The sequence below is a fragment of the Diadema antillarum genome, unplaced genomic scaffold (genome assembly GCF_040938485.1).
Source record: "Diadema antillarum isolate AM-2024a unplaced genomic scaffold, OU_Dant_1.0 seq00001210_RagTag, whole genome shotgun sequence".
NCBI classification, from domain to species: Eukaryota; Metazoa; Echinodermata; class Echinoidea; order Diadematoida; family Diadematidae; genus Diadema; species Diadema antillarum.
Genome location: NW_027272003.1, coordinates 127,876 through 146,884, shown reverse-complemented (window position 1 = coordinate 146,884; position 19,009 = coordinate 127,876). Strand labels below are relative to the sequence as shown.

Here is a 19,009-nt window from a genome sequence, read left to right as displayed (position 1 = left end):
CACAAAAAGAGATAGAGATAAAAGTGAAGAATAAGTAGGGCACAGGTTCCAAAAAGTTAGATTCAGAGTTGCTTTCAAACAGCACTTCCTTTTCAAACTTAATTATACTTTGATAACAGATTGAAAGACTTCCATGAAGATAAAACTTACACTTTTTCATACAAATGTTGTCATATGGTTTATTAATATATGACATACACTCTCCTTATGTACTCATATCTCACTAAACTCGCTAATCAGGTATTTTAAGAAGCAAAACAAAATCAAACATTTCTGTGTGATATATAATTCTCACCTAGACAAGGAAGATGAATTCCATGTTTTTGATCATGCTGACCCGTCCACATGGTACTTGGAATTGAAGAGATTCATGTGAACAAAATATGATAAACAATATGTTCACTTGATTTATACATACTTTGCTTTCACACTATGCAGAAAGTACCAAAAATGTAAATTTTTGCATTATGTTCCACTTATACTACAAATATGCTTACGTCTCCTTCCTCAAATTCCACTTCTATAGTCTTGTCTCCATCTTTGAAGTCTTGGGTCAGCTCTCCTCCTCTCCAGACCACTTCTGGGTCACGTACCCATATTCTGGCTCCCTGAAGAAAAGAAGAATACAACACCCATCTTAAAATTAGAAATCAAGTTTCAAATCACATCACAGAGGACACTAATATAAGCAAAGATGGTAAAATGTGGACTGATCTGAATTGATCTCTTTCAGTGTGATAGCTATGAAAGCAATGAATGCTTGTAAGTAAGCAACAATGGGATAGGCAGCTTAAAGTCTGCTTTGAAGGACTAAGCTATACGGATTAAGTGTCTTGCCTGGGCCTTTAACCCGTTGAGGACGAGTCCTGAGAGTACTCGGGCATGTGTCTATGGGAAATGTGTGTTGTAACAAAGTCAGCCCGTCCTCAACGGGTTAAGGGCACAACCACTGCCGCCAGGGGGACTTGAATCAGGAACCCCAAGACTGAGTGTCTGTGGTCTCATTCACTGAAGCCACAACAGCTCCTTATCATCTTTATATCAACTTCTCATAAATACACAAAATGAGCAAGATATTCATGGTGTACTGCACTTTTCACTTCTAATGTCATTTCAGGTTTTATCAAGACATTCAATGATAGTCTTGATCCTCGAGTCAAAGAAAGAAACAGTACTGTTCTTCATCGTTTAAACAATACTGAGAAGGAGGTCATGAATTGCTATAGACAGACTTAAACATTTTTTTCAACTTTATTTTTGACATATTTTAGACACTCAACTGTTTCGTTTTCCCCTGCATGTCCAAAGAAGACAAGAATAATAAATAAAAAACTTTAGATCTGTGGTGTGAATGCTACCAAAACACGGCCTCCCGGCTTAGACAGAGGAAAAAACAGCTGTCTGGCGCATGTGCAGAGCACCATTTTCTGTCAAATTAACGTCATCTTAGTGTTTGCATGGCAGATCTAAAGCTTGCTAACATTCTGAACTCTCATACCATTTGAAAATAAGACATTATCATTATCATCAACCTCATCATCATCATCAAAATAAATGTCACAGCCATCCTCTTCATCAATAACACTGGCATCACTATTTTACTCAATGCCATATTCACCAAAGTTATTCACCCGCACAAATATCAGCTATCTCAAAAAAAAAAAAAAACCTTAAATTGTTCTATGACCATATCCAAATATAATAATCTATGTTAGGTAAACTAAAGTGAATATAACTAGCAGCAGTGCATCCAGTGGTGATGGTAGTACTAGTAGAAATACTTCATCTTGTTGTTGAAGAAGTTGTGGTGGTAGTAGTAGTAATAGTAGTTGCAGCAGAAGTAGTACCAGTAGTAACAGTATGAACAGTAATTTGGTCTAAGAAGTAGAAGTGCAATGCAGGACACGTGAAAAAAGCAACAGAAGATAGATCTAAGTCTCCAAACTTTTTATTCTCTGTCCATGAATATTCTTACTAGGGTATGTTGGAATCAGTAGCAGACATTAGAGCCAGATACGTTTCAATGTCTGACTGATATATTCAACAAAGTAGTCCAGAGAATTATGTTTCATTAGCAGCTAAACACAACACCAGCTGTAGGCCATACACAGTGCGATTATCAGAGCAGTCATCAATAATTAGCATCCCAGGGAGGTAACGTTAAAGGGAAATAACCGCTAAGCCCCCCTCGTCAGACTGGGTTTCAGATCACACGACTGTTCCCAACTGACACACGCTCAATCCCAGCTAAGAACAACGAGAAGCGGAGGGGATAAAGCGCGGTATCACTAGTGATCAAATGGGGATATCTTTCCCCCCTAATAGCAGATTTCCTTGCTCAAGGTGAAAGCTGTATTTACCCTTTGAACAACGTGCATATTGCCAGGATGTATATACACAATTGTCTTCTATGATTAGCGCAGAGCTTCTGTATGTAAGCGTACTTCAAGGGGACCTTTGAGGGAGATTTTCTTTCCGTCAAGGCCTCTCAAATTTATTGAAAAGATAGCCCTTAAACTTTTCAAGCAAAATGTCCATCTCCCCCTCTAATTATTTCACTTTCTTTCAAAAGAGCTCACTTATTAAGTGATTGCATGAGAACAATAGATAATTTCTTGAAGATGAAACATAATTTTGATGAGCTCTTTCACTGGCATTATTCCAGAAAATCTTCACTATCAGTTACTCTTTCTCCTTTATCATGCTATTTTTGTTGCAAAATTCAAGCTACTTTTTTTTTTACACAGAGCATCTTCAGTGTGGTCTGGGTATCTGAATATTGTTTCTTCTTTAGACATCATTGTTTTATAAAACACTGTGTCATTGCATGTTTTTATAGTAAGTACATGGTGTGTAAGTGCACATGACAATTCATGATTTGCTTTTCTTGTTTAATTTCAAAGGAGAAAACACCTTTCTACATTTCCCATTCACATTATCCCACATCTTATTTTATTTTTGGCAGAGAATATCATCCTTGGAAGCATCAAATTCCATAAAAAGGTTGACCAAAAGTAGTTTAAAACAGATGAGCTCTGCAGCAGTGCATTGACGAGACTGTAAATCTCTTGAGGTTCAGGAATAATGTGTTCAAAATGGGTCCATATGTTCGTCAGTCCTACAAATGTTAATATGGGTATGCATCATTACCGAAAAAATCAGCTGACATGCTGAAGAATTGAAGACATTCATAATTATCATTATGCATGAAACACTATTTCACACACTCATAAAACGAAACAAGATAAAGATAGCAGAGCAACTCTCAGTTGAGAACAACAGGAAAGTTTCCACATCTTTCCAAAAATTTCTGTGCCACAATGGGCTATTAAACTGGTCCATGTTGATATGTCTTCTCAAAATTTCAGTGGACAGTGACAGAATTTCTAAAGTATTTGCATACCTTGACCATCACTGGGAATAAGTTAATCTATCATTAGTCACATTATCATATACTGTAAAACGAGAAATGTTCGCGTGCATTTTAATTTCGCGAATTTCGCGAGCGCCAAGATTCGCGAAATTAAAGTGCACGCGAAATTTCTTATCTACACTATATGCATTGAACGCAAGAGGCAATTCGCGAAAATTTCTTGCCGCGAAAAAGGCCGTCGGCTCCAATTCGCGAAAATTTCGTGCCGCAAATATATCATGTTTTACAGTAGATGGGGCTTAAAGGGATGATACAGTTTTGGTTGAGATGCAGGATTGAGATTTTAATTTCTTTGAGAGATAATTAGAAACCACTCATGAAATATTAAAGAGCATACAATTCCGAGAGGAATTTGAAGTTTATTTGATGAAAATTTGTTTTGAAATGGCTAATGAGATATCCAAAAACAAAGTAAAACAAAGTGGTCCTTTTATCAGGACCTCTTTGTTTTTGGATATCTCAGCCATTTCAAAGCCAATTTTCAGCAAATAAACTTTAAATTCCTCTTAGAATTCAATGCTCTTTTATATCTTATACAAAGGTTTCTCATTATCTCACAGAAAAGTTGGAAACCTGAAGCTCCATCTTAACCAACCTATACCATCCCTTTAAAGTTTCAGAGCAGATGCCCATTCTTGTGGTTGCTTACTATGCCAGCAGCCTTGCGGTCAAAGCACAGAATTGTAGCAAATAATAATTTCACAGAGAACTCTTGACAACACACTAGCAACCACTGCTTCTACAACCCTGGCCCATGCAAACATGACTATCAGCAAAACCTTGGAGATACAATTGACCTTCTGGTGAACTTGGTTCCAAGGGGGGGGGGCATCATCTCAAAATATCTTGTTTCCACATTATTGGAACAAACTGCTGTTCCAGATTTTATCTGGAGAGACGCATGACTGTCAGTCAAAAAACAAAAAACAAAAAATAAAATGATAATAATAATAATAATAAATGGCCATCATTCCATGACTCAATCTCATGCTGATACCACATGTACATGAAGCAGACTTTTATTAAAGATAAAACATACAGTAGCTGCGAATATGATGCACTTTTGCACAATGGATGCTGCTATGGCCCGATATATTCCTATTGATATAACAGATGAATTAAATATCATGTAGCAACCACGATCAGGAACACTCTGAGATTGCTATACTTCAAGCGTACCCTATGGGGTAATGCTTCACATTTCCGTCGTTACCTGACTGAAATTGTGTTATCACATCGTTATTTCACACAATTCTTATGCATATGTCCCCATTTTGTAGCAAAAATCAACAGTTTTTGCAGTTTCTGCACCTACCGGCCATGACAAGATAATTGCCACTGACGTGTCACACAGAATATAGTGAAATAAAACCAATCTCTGAACGTATCTGAAAGAGTCAACATGTGTCATTTTTGTGCCTGCACAAACTTTACATACGTTTTACCATGGAGCTACTAATGTTAGTAGCTCCATGGTTTTACCTTTAAAGATGCCATGATCTTCAATATCAATGATTATGACTTGTCCAAAGACCTTACATGAGTTTTGTGTCAGCTGTCTGACACATAATGCAGTTTTATTTTTGCACTGTGCTGAGAAGGACCTTGTATTTTTTTTAACCTAATTTTACATCAAATAATTGATTTTACTTCTTTTTTGTATCTAATTTTTCACTTGTGGTTATCAAGGTATATGAATGATAGCAAGATCAATCAATTTTCCTTTGAATGATTTTGACTATCTCTGTTCTTGGTACATATACTTTTTTTTGTCTCTTTATCACTAATTAACTCATTGGGAATTTATCTTTTATATTAAATTGTCCATGTTTCTAACTTGAAGAGTTGTATTGCTATTCTGCAATTTAGCCTCTTCGCTTCCACGGTAATATTTTCAATGAATATTTTCATGACAGGATGAGTTTTTAATTTTTTTTTGTTCAAAAAAGGATAATTGATTGCTTACCCTAGATATCACACATCTCTTCAATTGATTCACTTTGCCTTTGAGGGGGCTTAGTCGTTTCCCTGGCTGACTGGGTTCCCAAAAAATGATTCCATGCAAAACCTTTCTTCAACAAGGATGATGATGCAAGGCAATGCTGCACAACAGAATCCAATAAAGTCTACTCACCTTACGATATACTTCGATATCAACGGGCGAATAATTCGCCGACCTGTGTCTCCCGGTCCAGTCCGCTTCCCTCACACTCTTCACCTGCCGAAACATGTTTTGTCTATTTGTTTGTCTGTTTGTTTGCTTGTTTCCAAATTATTTCCAACCCAAGATATCTCCACTAAGCATCAGAACTCTCCTTGAGACTTACGAGCACACTCGAGAAACTTTGTCAACACCATGCACGCAGAAGGCGTCCGTCCCATATTACAGCCCGTCAAAAAGTGGTGATCTTATGCCCTCAAAACTGTCCCATAATCAAAGGTAAAGATAGTCATCAACAGGAACACAAGGAATGAAGTTACACTTCACACTGCGTGTGTAAGTGTGAGTAGAAAGATCACAAGTGTAGCCGAAGATAGTCCATGCGTCCACAAGTGAAAGGATCCTCATAAGAGTGCCCGACGACGGCAACGCTAAACAGATATTGGCTTATTATCGCAGGGCGCTGTGATAAGAACAGGTGACAGATCTCCCTCACTTTAAACTTCCTTCCTCAAATGGCACCCTTCATTCAGCCCAAGGCAAACCCCCTCTCTCTCAGAGGCTATGTTCTAAACATGTGTCACATACCGCACTCTATGGTCATCCTTAATGAACCTTTCCCCACACACCAAAAAGGGAAAAAAAGTACAAATTCCTCAGTCACCAGAAATGTTTAATGCAAGTAGTTGATGGAAAGATAGCTTCTCCTCATTAAAAAAAAGAAAAGGAAAGCTCTTTATGAACAGCTCGGAAAGAGAAAACAAAGCAGTAATAAAAGTGTGGTTTTAACATTTTTTTCCCCCACTGCTAGTAGGAACACAGTACTTTGGGTAGGATTAAGAAACTTGTTAGTCATAAGTCTGCAGCTGAGAGAGAGTTCAGTTGTTTGACAAAATTTCCTACTGTTTCTGTTTTTTCCCCCTTTTTAGAAGATTTTTGTCTGTGGGCCTATGGGAGGATATCTTGCATTTGTGAGGAAACGATCTGGTCTTGAGAGCCAAATAGTGGCTCTCTGTTTCAACTTTTCCCACTGGGGATGAACACGCGAGTCAATGACATGCAGAAAAAAAAGATTAGCCTGTTGAGGATTTGATGCTCCAATATGACTTTCTCCCAAGACTGTATGGCAAATTGACCGCTGCCTGGCCTTTTAGATGATGTTGCAGCATATCACTACTTTTGAGCCAACATTTCCTCTCGAGACAACCAGAAAGAAAAGCAGCATCCCAATGGATGGGATAATGGAATTTGTGCAAAATGGCAATTTGAGTTTGCCCGACAGTTACTGTATGGGTGTCAGAGATGCATATCTGATATCACCATGGCAACACCATCATCATTAGCATCATCATCACTCTCAATGTCTCCAAAGACTGGATGGTCAGTTACAGAGGTCTGCTCATTCGCTACCAAATATGAAATAAAACTCCAAATATGTCACAACTGCTCGTCTGTTATATCTTGATATCCCACAATGCACTCATCATCATCCCTGGCGGAGACTGATTACAAAATATACAACAGATAACACCCTGCCGAACTGACGGATCTCAGGTCCATGGTCAATGAGGATGATCATCTTGGTTGGAAAACATATCTGAAATTCACAGGTATTGTATGATATCACAAGACTTCCCAAAGACACTTCTATCTCTCAAAATGCCTGAACAGAATGAGAGGGAGTCAACATGAGGTGATGTATCGCAACTTTTCATCGAGTGAATAAACGGCTCACTTCCAACCGTCTAGAGCCTGGTGCTTCCCTACAATCCAAGACCAAATCCCAGAGTGTCGCAGTGTTCCTTTGGCGAACTAATTAGCGTATCCCGTTATAATTGATCCGCCATGGAGAATATATCATTCATTGTTGCAGGCGAGCGCCTGATGCATTCCAACTATTTAAAGAGCCGGGGCTGCAGCTTTCGCGTTCAGCTTGTTTCGGCTATCTTTGGCCGTGGAGGAAAGTAATTTTATCCTGGAGATCAGCTGGCACAAAAGGCGAGCTAAAAAGTTACACACAGCCCTTTTGTTTAGCAAGGCACAGGGAGAGCAGGGTGATATTTGAAGGGGATGACTAAACTGCAAAACGGGATGAGGTTTTTGAAGAGAGGGGTTGGGGGGAGGGGTATGGATCAACGCAGTAGCCAGCTCCCTTGCAGCAAGAGGAGAGGGAGGGGGGTTAGGGGGATGGGATAGGGAGCTTGACAGGCTATTTATAACTCTAGTCATCATATGACAGTTAAATTTGTGTCACATTCACGTCCGTTATCAAAGGTCTGAATAACGGCAGACCTAACATTAGCTCAACAGATAAGGCTGAATGATACGCTGAGTAGAACTTTTGGGGCTCACAAGGAGAAGAATTTACCAAGACATGATGACAACTGCTTTGTCTCCGACTGTCGGGATGAAAATAAACACAATAGATTAGTAATGATTGTGGCAAAATTGTAATATTGCAAAAACAATGGTCATGTGTATACTAGTAAATGATGAACATGGCATCTTCTGTGCACCTCCTTTTCTTCAGGTCTTGATCATGTGGGCACATTAAACTTGCTTTGCACAAAACTTGTAATTTTTACTTCACACAAGTATTCTATGCTCTAATTCTTGTAATTCAACATATTGTTGTTGTTGCTGTTGTTGTTTTGAGGGGGAAATTTGTTTAGGAAGGCTATGACATGGCCCTCCTGTAAACATAGCTAAGATGTGCACCAAAAATGGCATTAATATCACAGAGATAAGCTATCATCATATCTTCATAATGATGAAAGTAATACAGTGGCACCGTTAATTGAGAAGAGTCAGGAAACAGTTTTTTCTTGGTTTGGTCGGGACTCCCATTCAAGTAAATCACCCAAAATGAAACAACATATAAGTGCTTTACACATAACCATGCTGAGTTATCGTACCGACTAATATCAACGGCAAAATGTACACGATGACTCTCAGAGACATAATGGCAATAGAAGTGCATGTGCAGGTAGAAGCTGACGGCACTCAATACTACTGCCAGCACAATGCAATCATCTTGTGTGTTGTCCACGAACTATAGTCTTACTGCAAATCTGCAAAGGTTTAGGTCACACAAGTGGTAGAATGTACTCAGCATTGGTTAAAGGACAAGTTCACCTTCATAGACATGTGGGTTGAATGAATGCAGCAATATTAGTAGAACACATCAGTGAGAGTTTGAGCAAAATCGGACAATCCGTTAAAAAGTTATGAATTTTTGAAGTTTCTGCTCAGTCACGGCTGGATGAAAAGACTACCATAGCTTGTGATGTCACATGAGTACAACGATATAAAGAAAGAATAAAGAAAATTCAACAAATTTCCATTTTTCTCGCATAACAAAAGAACACTCGACTTCTCTCTTTCAGAAGGCAGGGGGAATAATATTACCCTTAACATACGTCAGTAGCAAATCGAAGAAATGTGCACTTTATTCAAAAATTAAAGTTTTGTGAAATTCTCTTTTTATTTTCCTTATATAGTTGTACGCACGTGACATCATACACTGTAGTAGTCTTCTATTCCAGCAGTGACTGCGCAGATACTTAAAACATTCGTAACTTTTGAACAGATTGTCCAATTTTCCTCAAACTTTCACTGATGTGTTCTACTGATATTGCTGCATTCCCTCAATCCTTGTGTATATGAAGGTGGACTTGTCCTTTAAGAAGTAACCATTTTGGTGAGGAAATCAAAGCCATTTCTCTGGATATAGTTACCATTTTTAGGGTGCATTTATCAACTCACTTCTGGCACAGAATTAAGGTTTCCAAACAACTTTCACAGAGTTTTGGGCAGTTGATAGACATACAGCTCTTTTGATTATAGGGTATACAACGCATTTCTGAAATGCCAAAAAAAAAAAGTGCAATCACAACTGCATTTGAGCCAGAAACGCATTTCTGTAAAGTCGAAAAACTAAAAGTTGTTTTGAAACACGTTTACAGCTCAGACCTGCCCACGCCAACCACTGCCAACTGCACATCACTCTTTAGGTCAATTTGAGCGGTAAAGCTATGCACTGACAAGGCCTCCCAATCGATTCACGACAGAGTTGATAAATGCAACAACTCGAGAAACGAGATCTCAAAGGCGTTTACAAACAACGCGTTTTGATAGTGGGTATTGAAACACGTTTCAAACATGTGAAAGTTGATGAAATAGCCTTAGGCATTCATGAGGGACAACAAAAGTATTTCAACCAAAATACAGGCAACTTCCAGCATAACAAAGTCTTCAGGACCAGTAGTCTTCTTCTTTCATCATAGCCAAACACATAAAGTATATGAAAATATATCCATAATAATTTGGAAATCTGAATGTTCACTCCAAAGTAACAAAATGTCATTAGAACTATGTTTGTTGAAACGGGAGCACACCATATGGTCTGATTAAGCATGTCTTGGTTCTGATTAAGTGGTGAAAGTAACACATGACAATGATAAATCAACAATAATGATAGTAACATTAGTTGTAATATGATCAATAAAATCATTATCCCCAGTAGTACTGGTAGTTTAAGGATCATGATCGTTATTGCTACAATCATTACGGGTATTATTTTATCATTATCATTACTCACATCACCTTAATTTGAACTTCTACCAGCTACATTGGTAATGACGTCATCAATCTATGCCGGAAAAGAAATTGAAGCCAATAGCCTTTCACATGGCATGAAATTTTTGCGAATTGCTACTTATATTCAATGCATCTGGCGTAGAAAAGAATTATTTAACGTTTATTTTGATTTTGCAAAATTAAAATGCATGCAAAAATTTATGGTTTTACAGTAGATCGTTCGGAAAACTTAAATAGCAAAACATATTTCTCTACTCATATAAAAAAAAGTATTAGTCAACTACTGTAAAACGAGAAATGTTCGCGTGCATTTTAATTTCGCGAATTTCGCGAGCGCCAAGATTCGCGAAATTAAAATGCAAGCGAAATTTCTTATCTACACTATATGCATTGAACGCAAGAGGCAATTCGCGAAAATTTCTTGCTATGAAAAAGGCCGTCGGCTCCAATTCGCGAAAATTTTGTGCCGCGAATACATCATGTTTTACAGTAACCCTCACCCTCACCCTAACCCTAACCCTAACCCTTGACTTATGGTTAAATTTTATGATGAGGGTGGGGAATGGCAGTAGAGGGGAAAATCTCACTGAGTGATGCTCCTGACCTGTCCAAGAGACAATAAAATATCACTAATTTTGGTCAGTTAAAAACAAGGCACAGGGTAATCCCCTCATCAATAAAAATCACATGATCATACTGACCCGTACATATTAAGTCTAGGGCCTTTAATTTTCATAGATTCATTAGACCAATGATGCGACACCTAATGCAAACAGGATGGGTTAGATTTGCAGTCTGATGGAATATATCCAACATTTGCTGGACAACTGCCCAGGTCATCACAGTGAAGGCTAAACAGGGACTATGGGTCAATCTGCCCAGAATAAAAGGCAGATACTTATACAAACAAACACAATTACATCTCTAATAATAAAAGCAGACCATGCAGAATCACACTGAACTTCAAAATCAAAGAAAGATTTCCCTTCCCTACCCCTCCAAAAGATGTACAAAAACACTATTTAGAATGACACTCCCAAAAAATTAACATTACTGAAAAATAATATGAATTTATACAAATATTATAATCACTAACAAAATCAAAAATATTACAACCACAGTACTAAAACACTGGGGGAAATAAATGATACAGCATATGTCACAAAAGTTCTTGATGTTATCTCTCCAGTTGCAGCATGCATTTGAGAATTTGAATATCTCCCTCAAAATCTTATTTAAAAAATTATTTCTATCTATATTTCATTTTCACAATTTATCATATGAATTCTTATATCAAAATCAAAGGTACATGCAGTGCAGGTAATTCAGAGTCATGAAGGACGAGCAAGAAGAAACTAACTGAAGTGACAGATTAAATTTCAGCTAAATCTAAGTTAAGCTTAAGGTTCTACTCTACATATAATGACTTGAATCCATCAATTATTTCAGAAACAACTCACTCCCCCTAAAGAACAGACTTTCTAGGAGAGGGGGAAAGGCAAGAGAGGAAAAAAAATCTGTGAAGAGTAGCCAGGGCTTCAAAGAATCGCTCTCTAAGAAAAGTTCAAATGACATAACAAATGTGATTGAGCAAATGGATTTGATACGAAAATCTATGACGCCTTAACGGACCCCCCTTTAGGTGATAACATCATGAAGGGATCATCAATAAATTTCCAAGGGAAGGGAGGAATCTTGTGTCAATCAAACCAAGCCCCTCAAATCACAGGGACAGAGGCGAGGAAATGCAGAAAATTAGTGTCGCCATGGACACAGGAAACAGCAGCAGGCGAAACAAGTTCCTTAATCATTTTGGAGCGGCGTATTCTGCGCATTCTGTCCTGGTGATGGAACACGAGTATGTTTGTGCTCTCCAATTACCAGTGATGCTGCAATTTCCAGCAAAGGAGTGTAAAACTCATGACAAGAACCCCCCTCCTCTCCCCCCCCCCCCTTTGACTGGATAATACACTTCTAAATCCTCCTAATTTCTGAGAGCTATATGAAACACTTTATAAACTAGAAAAAAAATAATACATGGATAATATAGAACTGAGCAAGAGTAAGGCACGATGTTTTCATTAAAATGTCATTGAAGCCTTACAAATACAGGGCTAAAAAAAAAATTGTTTAAGAGCAAGAACAAGCAATGCGCTCCCCCCCCCCCCCCCCCCCCCCTTTATAGGAGAAGTGCGTACAGAAATACTAAAGCCATCGAAAAATTACAACTGAATAAAATCATTCAGATAAAAGCTCTCTTCTGAAGTTTCATCCCAGGGGAGTAGATAAACTCAGTTGACCAATATGTTGGGTTACCCCCCCCCCCCCCCATCAATGTTAAATTGTAGTCACATCACACATTCTCTATTCTTTGCTGAGAATACTAGCTACATCACTGACATGTACTCATTTACCCATTGCTTTACTCAGGGACTCTACTTCCAGTACTAATACTTAAAGAGTACAAAAACACAATTGATTGTGAAAAATACAATGGAAAAGTCCTCATAATAAAGTGGCTACCATGGATAAAAATGCCATGGTTTTGTTATCATCATTACTAATATACTTATGAGTTATTTCTATTATCATTATCACTTATTGATATTCTTATCATTATGATTATTAATGTTATTATCATTATAATCATCAATATCATTATCACCATTATCACCATCAGGATCATTATCTATACTGGTAAGAGATATTAAAACAAAAATTATACAGCTTTCTATTCACACTACCACAGAGCATATTTATAGTAGATTCCTTTACAAAGTTGCCATAACTGTTGTCTTTTGCAGTCATGGTTGTCACTGGTCTATTTATTGCATTTTTCTTTTTCTGTACCAATGTGCATATAACATAAAATGGCAATGCAAGCACACACCAGTAACACCCTACACCTACTCAGCAACATAATGATTATGTCAAAAACGTTTAAGAGAAATCTGAGCAGCTTTTGCTCCATTTTTTTTTTCAAATTCTCCACTCCTCATATGAGTCACACAGCGAAGGTCTGAGTGTATGTGAGATAGTCCCTCGTATCTTTGCTTTGATCAGATGGGACGCCTGCCAGAAGAGGGCACCCTGCCAAAATCTGTCTGCCAACATATAATGTTCCGAGAACTCTTTTTGGGGATATTCACGGCGACTTTGTAAACACGGTGGGCTAATTGAGACACATATTCTAAATATGGCCTTCCAAGAAGTGAGCAAGTATGCACCAAATAAAACTTTCATTATAATAATGAGATGTAAACTCGACATATCACCTACATATAAACGATGATTTACTGTGTATGCCATATATTTTGCGAGTCTAAATTTTCGCGAATCGGGAATTCTCGACGATTTCGCAAGTGGTTAAATTCGCGATCGTGGAGTCCAGTACTGAACGGAGAAATGTACACGAGTACGTCACATCCACATCGGGATCAGAGTCAATATTTTTGCGTGTCTTTAATTTCGCGAATAGCACCTGACTCGCGAAATTCGCAAAATAAAAACCTCATGAAATATTCGACATATACAGGAGGAACCCTACATAACAACAATGTGAGAGATAAACATTCAACTTATAATCCGGAGGTCTCAGGTTCGAATCATGATGAATTTCCATTTTCTTTGCTCATTATTAATTCATACTATACATCCTTCTGGTTGCTTTCTCTTTGTTTACATTTATTTAAAAAAGCTGCATCACCCAGTGATCCCTCACATTTTCCCCCAAGTTGATTCTATCCTTCGGGTTTATGTCAGATTTATGTAAGCTTCTGACCATAATATGAGCATTAAAAATTAAGGGGTTCCTGGGATCAACACTGTTAAGGGCTTTCCATAGCTCAGTCAGCAAGAGCACTTGTTTGGCAATCTGGATGGAATCCCATTTTCTGTGCTCATTTTTCATTTATATCAGCTTATATACTATTAAGAATGTTTGGGTCATATCTACTCCTAAAGCTCTCAATATACTCATTTAATAACAATGACATACTTAATCACCATGCGATCTACCTACATATTATAACATATGCCTAAAACTCAGTTTATTTAACAAATGACATTTGAAATTTACCTGATTATTGATGCACAAGGTATATTGTACATAAAATTGAAAACATTCCTCAAAACAGAGCTAAAAAGCAATGAGGTATAAACGCCAAATACACCCACTGCAGCAAAGACAATATATGTGCCAAATTCAGTTACTATCATAACAATAACATTGAACTCCAGATCACCAACACAATAGAAAGACCAATACGTACCAGGCATGAATATTGTATAGGATCATGATGTTTCAAGGCCAAAACCAGGCTCCTTGTAAATCAACAGTGAATCATTGCATTGGCAATTCAACAACATAATCCTTTGTATGCATAATGATACACAATTTGTAGTCAGTCTGCGCTAAAAAGGAGAAATAGGGAGAGAGGCAAGGAGGAAGAGAGAGAGAGAGAGAGAGAGAGAAGAAAGGAATAAGGGGGGGGGACTTCTGAGTGAAAACAATACCAATGATGTAGTATTGTGTGAAAATATATGATTTTTTTTTTCAGGAGGCATCAGGTTTTTGTATTATTGCAAGATAAAACTCTATCAAGTTGAGGTACGAAAGCACCAATCTCCTTTTGAATAGCGATTCTAAACCTTTCCAACCACACAGGTCAAGTACCGGTACTACATAGTACTGTATACACCATATAATGTATTTCGTGAGTCTAAATTTTCGCGATGGAATTCCTGACAATTTCGCGACTGGTTAAATTCACGATCGTGGAGTCCTGTACTGAACGGAGAAGTGTACACGCATATGTCACATTTACATTGGGATCAGAGTCAGTATTTTCGCGTGTCTTTAATATCGCGAATAGCACCTGACTGGCAAAAATATACAAGTGTAAACCTTGTGAAATATTCGGCGTATACAGAATTCAGTTCCATTCATGATAACCTGATCATTCTGATGTCAATGTGAGTACATCATATATATTCACAAAAATTCTGCTGTTTGGAGAATTTCTTTCAATTTTTTTCACTTGGTTTGGGATTGATGAATAGTCCATTTACCTGACCCAACCTGACCCATTTGCACTATTTGGTAATAAGATTTGTTTAATGAATACAAACATGATTAATTCTTGAAATATCAATTAATATCAATGCTGCCTCATAGGAAGGAAATATAATGGTATGAATTTTCCCTTTCACGCCATCAAGCTCTAGGCTACCCATGACTAGTCGTAAAGGTTACACCTCTCTGTAATACACCGACTGTGCTTATCTCTACAATGAGAACCACTCACATGACACAGTCTGGGTGTTGTGCCAAAGCACGCAATGCATCCCCAGAGCAACTCCACAGAGTTACGTGTATGTGGGTGAATCTTTATGACAAACTGCCAGCTTTTCATCTCGCGATAAGGTAATCTAATTCAAAAACATTAAACCCCTCGAGAGCTAGTCACGAGCACATGTGGGCCGATATTACCGCATGAAGTATTCATAAATTCATATCATACATGTAATTTCACCCTCTGTCACACAAGGTGGCAACGAGCAAAATGTCTGATGAATTTAAAGCTGTACTTTCCAATTTCCCTACAGAAGAGCTACTGTCACAGCTTATAGGTATAGCTACTCCAGAGGAAAAAAAAAATCAACTGGGTATTTAACCATTTAGCATCAATGTGCAAGTTTTTGTAATGCCAACATCTACATTGTATACTCACTATTAAAGGAGCAGACAATTTTACATGATTTTGCATGGATGCGAATGCTACTAAATAAGCATTTATGGAGATTAGTTGCATGAGCACATAAATAAAGACCTAAAGTACAGTTTGATACTTTTTGCACTGATATTGAACTACTCAATGATACCTTGTGCGTGTCCCCTTCCTCCTTGCTGCCTGTAAAACCCATTGGCCCACTTTTAACCCAAGCCACACCCTCGTTTCCGAATCCAGGGATCTATAATTGGAGCACGTGTAATATGTGAGGCAGCGCTCCACATTTTTTTTTTTAATGCCGAGGCTGAACTTGTGTAAGCAGGCACTTCACACTGTGGGCAGGAATCACCGTGGGATTATCTCATTGGCGCTCCCTGAAGGCTACATCACCAAGTCTAAAGACGTCTTTCTTTGCATCCGAAATTCATGAAAAATTTTCTGCAGTCTGCTCTGTATGTGTTGCTTGCGTGCATGTGAGCTCACAGCAGGCATTCTACTCCCAATGCACACTTCAATAGCCACCCTTCACAAATGATAGACAGAAATAATAAGGAAATGCTTCAAAAAATGGGAAAGCTTTCAACAAGAAGCAAGTCTTTCAAATATCCATCATAATGTTGCCTTAGCAACAAGAGACATTTCTATCGACATCATCTTTCAAATTGAGTGATGGGCAAAGGCAATGTAGCAATAGCTGAAGATAGTTTTAAGATGGATTTTGAAAATGTGGAATCAATGACAGTGGTCTCTTAATACCTCACAGTCACTTACTGTTAATATCTCACTGCTCAGTCACTTACTGGACGTGGGGAGGCACCAAAGGGTAGAAATTTAAGGAACGCTTGTACTTGGCACGGCTGAAACAATTTCTCAAGGCAAAGATGCAGTGGTTGGCAGAATATCTACATGTACAAACTTTTTGAGAATAAAAATTTTCTCAATTTTTCACTTTCTCATCTCCTTCCAAACACTCTACAATGTCGTAATTATTAGCAAGAATAACATCTTTGTTTTTTTTAAGTCACAGTTTTAAAAGCATCATAACATTCAAACCCTAGCAGATCAAGACTACTTTTGCAGATCGAGACTACTTTAATACACTCGCGTCATTTTTAATGAAAAGCAGCAAAGGTCTGGAATCGAGACTGACTGGACCGACTAAATTGTGCATATGCCACAGGGACAGAAGCCAGTGGGACTAACATCCAGGAAATCTCAATTTGTGTGAAACGGGGCGGTCAAATTCAAAAGGACGTTCCGCCACTCGTGTCCTCTTCGTGGTACCCTCCTGCTTTCTGTCACTTCACTCGTCCTGACCAGTGACACACGTGCCCGGCCTCTCCACTGCCAACTCTCCATATCACTTTCTCTTTCCCTCACTCACTTTACTCTCTGAAGTGCACTTGTATCAGTCCTGGATATATTCACAAATCAGACAACAATGCTCATTTATATTCAAAGTGTAGGTAATTGCTGAGAGAATTTTCTCCATGATCACAGCACACTTAAATCAGTGAAATCTAAATCAACAGAAGTTACTGAAAAATTAAAGCAAGCATCACAAAGGGCCTACAACACTCTGAATAACATTAAGGTTTCCTTTCAGGGAAAACAAAATAACTAATGCTCAAATTGAGATCATGAGCTGAAAAATTCTAATTATTTTCAACAACAACTACACCAACTTTTGCACTCTTCTCTTTTTTGATCAAAAGAGAAAAATGGCCTTCCTTTGTCTTTTAAAACTATATTAACATAATGTCCACAATAAATCTTCAGCAAAATCTGGGGAAAGGATAGGCGCTGATAAACTGTGAGATGGGCAAAATTTTACACACCATACCAGTAAAGATCATCAAACCAGCATCATGCTAATATGACATTCACATTTACATATATATCATGTATCTCACTGACAAGTGTCTTCTTAAATGCCTTCAGAACAGCTGAACAGTAATGATTTTCATATGTTTTCCAGTTTTGCAAAAGTTTTACTAGTTTGTTGCTGTATTAACACCGCCAAGTTAATGAAATAGAACTCCACAGTAATTAGCATAGATGCCAGCATGGATGTCCCATCTTCAGTGCCCTTTATAGCAACACCTTCATGCTTGTGTGACAAATGGGCACTGCCAAGACATGATATAGGAACCTCTTCCTTGTCGCAAGAAATTGATAAAGGAATCTGGCCTAGTACAAACAAACAAACAAACAAACAAACTTATGCACAAATATTCTCATCCCTACCATACTTACCGGAGGACAGAAAATCTTCACTTCCATCTTCTTAATTGCACAATCCACAGATTAACAGGTCCAGCCACTGTGCTATTCCGAAGTGTTCTCCGTTTTACACTCCTTTTCTTCCAATGATTTATTCCTTTCTTCACTAAGGTTCTAATATTTTAGAAAAAGTTTTGTAGGTCTACAGAGGACTGAAGATACAAAACATTGCACTCTGGTTTTGAAACTAATATCTACATGAGAGCATTTTCTCCCCCTTGTGGAGATCATCACTCAAGAATCATAAAGTGCAGCGCTCAGATACTGAGTTTGACAACCACAAAACAGAGACAAAAGTTCTATGGGGATTGCTTCAGCTACACGAAACTTGTAATCATCCCGACACTTTTAGGGCCGTTGTCTCCTATTCCCCCGGCAACACTCTTTCGTTCTCCATGGTGCAGTGAAAGTCAACGCCGGTTCTCGTTCCTCCTGCAGGATCACGAGGGAGAGATGTGCATTCGTCTCCACTACACGCAGCCACGCAAGAAACGCAGCAACCTTATCAGGCCCTGGCAGAAGGGACCTTGGACAAGCATAAAACCCAGGAAGACTTTGCCCCCCTCCACTTTTTCTTGCTCCCCTCTCTCCTCTCCCCCTCATCCTCTTTCTAAAGTCTCCACCTTCTCTTATTTTACTATCATCAAAACACATCAGGGTCCTTTTTTCTTTTCTTTTTTCCTCTCTCTCCTTCTTTTTCTTCACCATGCCAAGTATCAAAGGTGACATCAAGCAGAGAACTAGAAAACTAACAGCTAAAAAGTTTGGCAATACACCATTTCTGTAAATATATTACAATTT

General features: G+C 38.2%; 1 protein-coding gene across 1 annotated transcript in view; it reads right to left on the bottom strand.

The window, feature by feature from the left end:
• The window catches only part of LOC139744780 (unconventional myosin-Va-like), a gene marked incomplete at its 3' end in the record, with an annotated part of 136,149 nt that overhangs the window by 57,699 nt on the left and 59,441 nt on the right, over positions 1 to 19,009 (bottom strand). The window contains exon 2 of the mRNA XM_071655199.1: positions 498 to 608. Coding sequence (XP_071511300.1) covers positions 498 to 608 — 111 coding nt within the window. The remainder of the gene's footprint in view (positions 1 to 497; positions 609 to 19,009) is intronic.